The 4,451-nt window shown below is 52.8% G+C and overlaps 1 protein-coding gene across 1 annotated transcript in view; it reads right to left on the minus strand.

The window, feature by feature from the left end:
- LOC104995725 (chromosome unknown open reading frame, human C19orf73) overlaps nt 1-614 on the minus strand; it is a 1,863-nt gene extending 1,249 nt beyond the window's left edge. Inside the window, 2 exon segments of the mRNA XM_010849704.1 lie at nt 51-319; nt 533-614. Coding sequence (XP_010848006.1) covers nt 51-319; nt 533-614 — 351 coding nt within the window.
- Between the last annotated feature and the right edge of the window lie 3,837 nt (nt 615-4,451).

Genomic DNA, 4,451 nt, shown 5'->3' on the forward strand with positions numbered 1-4,451 from the left:
ATCCGGGCCCCGGCCGCCGCCAGGGGCCCCGCCCGGTCCCCCCACCCCACCCCCACGTCCCTCCTGCAGCCCAGCTCCGCCCGCAGCCGCCGCGGACCAGGTAGGTAAGAGCCCGGCCCGGCCCGCTTGGCAGCGCCCACCCGGGGGACCCCTCGCCGAGCTTCCCCCGCCTCCCCGAGAACCTGAATTCTCTTCTCCTTCCCCGAGGACCTCACAGCCCAGATTTCACAGCCCGACCCCAGAGACTCAGGCGTGTCCCTCCCGGTTCTCAGAGTCCCCAACCGAACCCTAGGATCCCAGGCGTACTGCCGCCTTGCGCCTCCTCCAGGGCCCAGGAGCCTTAATTTCCCAGGTCAGCCCCGGGAACCCCCTCTGGACCAAGATCCTCCTCCTCGGCCCAGTCCTGGGAGATCGACACCGGCCAAGGCTGTGTCAGACTCCCCCAGCTAGAGCCGCCCCCCTCCCCCGGTCGCGTCCGCATAGTCCCCCATTCGGGGACCCAGTCAGCCCATCTCCGGTCCTCGGCTTGTACAGCCGGCCGAGTTCCTCAGTCCAGGCCGGCTCAGCGGCCGCCCTGGACACAGGCCCGCTCTGGAGCTGTCCATGGTCACCATTCTCGGCAGCCTTGCCTCCCCCATCTCCTGCTGCCGCCGCCGGGGAGGGGGCGCCGGCGGCGCGGGGATCCCCCTCGCCGCGCCTTTGACCCGGGAATACCCAGGCCCTCCCCGACCTGGGCGCCCGGGCCTCAGGATTCCTCTGGCCAGGCTCTCAGCCCCATCCTCAGCACCCCAGTTGTGGTGACCCCAGCTGCTACTTGAGGAGTCGGGGCTTCTGAATGTTCTTGCCTGGTCCACCTTAGGGATCTTGGCATCCGGGGATCCAGATCCTACCCGGCTCTGGAAGCCCTGTCAGTCCTTACTTCCTCTGGCTAGAGGCCCCAGCTGGTAGCCTTCACCACTCCAGGAAGGAATCCAGTTTCCCAGCCTTTACCCCCTTTAGAGACCCAGTTCAAAGCCCTGTTCCCCTCCAATAAATATACCCAGCCTCCTGGCACCCCAACATCTGCCCTCTTAGGGATTCAGGCACATGATTCCTCCTTTTCAGGGGCTCAGAATGCAATTCTTAATGCAATTCGCTGGCTTCTGCCCGTCCTCCCCCTTGAAGACCTAAATGCCCTGTCCCTGATCCTGTCTCCCCTCAGCGACCCAGGAGTTCAGACCCCACCTTCTGTACTGCTCATCAAAGCCATCTACCCCTGCCTTCCCTTCCAACAAGGACTCAGGCTCCAAACTTCCATCTCCTGTCTTTTGCCTCCACAAAGATTCAGGAGTCCAGTTCCCCAACTCTGACCTCCAAAGTATCTAGCTGCTCAGCTGTTACTCTTAGGGACCCAAGTCCCTACAGCCTCACTATTGCCCATCAGTTCTGGTGGCCTTGAAAAACCCCTGCCTCATCCCCATATCAGCTCAGATTTTGGGCTTCCTGGGGTTTCCAATATTTTCCCCTGAGACCCAGGTTCTTGAGATGCTTCCAGCACCCCATTATGATTTTTTCATATCGTGATGCCCTATCCTTCAAGTACATTCTCAGATTGATAAGCCGAGCATACATCCCTTCCTCCAGATGTGCTCTGTGACCTAGGTTCATTTTGTGATCTAGAATTGTCTTCTATATTTCCAACTAAACAGGCACCCTGGCAGTGCTTCGTGGAATTCTTTCTAAATCCTAGAATACTCCCAGTGAACATCTCTGTTCCTTTTTCACCCAAGGTATGTTCTAAATTCTAGGTTAGATGCTAAATTCGAGTCATGATGTTCCCCAGGTAAATTCAAATTTCTAGTTAGTGCTCCCAAGCCAAGCTCCCAGCCCACTTTCCTCTCCTTAGATATGTTCCTTCCTCCCCCACAGATCTTAGTTCCCTGACCAGGGATCCAACCCAGGCCCCAGCAGTGAAAGCGCCTAGTCCTAACCACTGGACCGCCAAGTAATTCCTGACATATTCCAATTTTTAAGAAGCCAGTCTTTGCTTATTTTCTTTTAAAATTTCATTTTGGGTGTGTTCTAGGTTCTAGCCAATCCTTGGCATTGTTCTAGATTCTGTTGTTTTCCCAGGGGCATTCTCTGCTAGAATGTGTGTGTGTGTTCCATTTATGGGCTCTAGCTTTTCTCCAAACCACGTTATCAGTTCTAGGATATGCTTCCGTATTTCATTTTATTTATTTTTGGGCTTTGCTGTGAGGTATGCAGGATCTTAGGTCCCCAACCAGGGATCGAACCTACACCCTCTGCAGTGAAAGGCAGAGTCTTGACCACTGGACCACCAGGGAAGTCCCTGAACCTCCCTATTTTATATACCATCCAGTTCTACAGTCTTAAGTCCCCAGGATTACACTGCACCTTCCTTCTTCAGGTTCTGTATTCTAAGCCCATCCATCCCCACCTTCTCTATCTTTTCCCTCAGTGTGACCTTGGCTCAGAACTTGTCCCCTGGTGGATTGTGGGCTTCTTCCATCTGCCACTTCAGCATTCTAAACATGCTCTAGGCCCTCTCTTGTTCTGGAGTCTTCAGCCTAGAAATGTCCTCATTTCTAGAACACACCACCCCCACCCCCACCTCCTTTGCCAGCTCAGTCCTTATGCCAGTAAATTCTCAATTGCCAGAATGCCTCCTTCAGCATTCTCCCCCAGGCAATTCTAAGTTCCAGGCAAACTCCTTGCTATTTTCTAGGTTTTTTTCCTTTGCTCCAGGGCATGTTCTGAATTCTAGAGCAAATATTCTGCCCTCTGAGTTCTAACATTATCTAGACATGTGAAGAAACCAAGAATGTGACGTCTGTTATATTCTGTGTTATATTTTCGTCTCTGGTAGGTTCTGAGTTCTTGTTTGTCTTCTGACTTAGGTTTGTTAAGCATTGCGTTAGGTCTGTCCTTAGATATCATCTCCCTCCCCTCTATGTTTGGGGTTCTGAGGGTGAGCCAGACACTCTTTTAAGTTATTGGATTGCTCTTGGCTGGTTCACGGTTCTAGACCTGGGTTCCAGAATATGCCCCTCTATTTGGCCCCATGTGAGGCTCTTACCCCAAGCACATTGTATATATGGAAGCATATATCCTTTCTGCATGCTCTATTGTGTCTAGAGTCTACAGTCAGCCTTGTTGAGTTTTGCTTCCTTCCTAGGGAATCTGAAGTTCTAGAGCAGCCTCCTGAAAACATCCCTAGCTGCATCTCATGAGTAGGTTCTGAGTTTTAGATACCATGCTAATTTTTTTTTTTTTTAATTTCCTTAAGTCTGGCTTGCTCTCTTATAAACATTTTCTTGAATCTGACTTCTCCATGTTTGGACTCAGATGTCTAGATTTCCAGATATACCTCTTCAAAGACCCAAGGGTACAGGCATCTAGTTGTCTCCTCTCCCAGGTCCTGGGGCTCTCAGTCCCTACCTCTCCTCCCTGGAGTCCAAGGTTCCAGTCCCAGGCTGTAGATATAGTCCAAATATTGGGTGGGGCTGGGAATTATCCACTCTGAGAACCGGTTATTCCTCTGCCTGAAGGGAGAGAAAGAAAGGAGAGAACAGAGTGTAAGTCCCTCCCGCTTTCCGCTGGGCCAGCCAGACCTGTCTGACCTGATGTGAGCAGAGGGAGTGTCTCGGAGAGCTCCCTTCATCCCCGCCCACAGCTCACGCACCCAGACTCCTGGGGCCTGGGGGCCTGGATTCCGAGGGAAGAGAAATCTGAAGGCTGAGATTTCTGGGTATACTGTTGGAGATTGAAAGCCCAGGCTCTTGTGCCCTGGAAGGAGAGGGATCTGGTCTCGGACTTCTGGGTCTGGGAAAGAGAAGGATGGAGGCTCAGACTCCTTTCTCTGGGAGACAGAAGGGACAGGGGAACCTAGATTCCTGTGACCTGAGGGAAGAAGTAGCTGGATCTAGGATTCCTGTGTAGTGTGAAATGGCTAGCATGGTCCATGCCATCTTTTTTTCCCCTCTGCCTGGAGAGAGTCTTTAGATTCTCCTGTAACTAGATATCTGGTCAATTAAGGAGGCAGGAATTGGGCTGAATAGCAGTTCAGGGCCATCCCTGTGACATTATATAGCTGACTACCTACCAGTGACCTCCTGAAGACATAGTCTTCCTCTCCTGGGCCTGAGTTTTCTCATTCATACAGTGAGGTTGAAGGGAATTCTCAGCAGGGCCAGAATAGGTAGACTGATTTTCCCACAGTGCCAGTGATGGGCGGGGCCTGAGCCCCTTGCAGGGGCGGGATTTGGACTGGAGGGGAGTGCTAGTGCACCCAGTCATGTCCGACTCTTTGGGACCCGATGGATTTCCCAGGCAAGAATACTGGAGTGGGTTGCCATTCCCTTCTTCAGGGGATCTTCTCCACCCAGGGATCGAACCCGTGTCTCCTGCATTGGCAGGTGGATTCTTTACCACTGAGCCACCTGGGAAGC

This window comes from Bison bison, unplaced genomic scaffold, assembly GCF_000754665.1.
Source record: "Bison bison bison isolate TAMUID 2011002044 unplaced genomic scaffold, Bison_UMD1.0 scf7180017864285, whole genome shotgun sequence".
Lineage (NCBI taxonomy): Eukaryota > Metazoa > Chordata > Mammalia > Artiodactyla > Bovidae > Bison > Bison bison.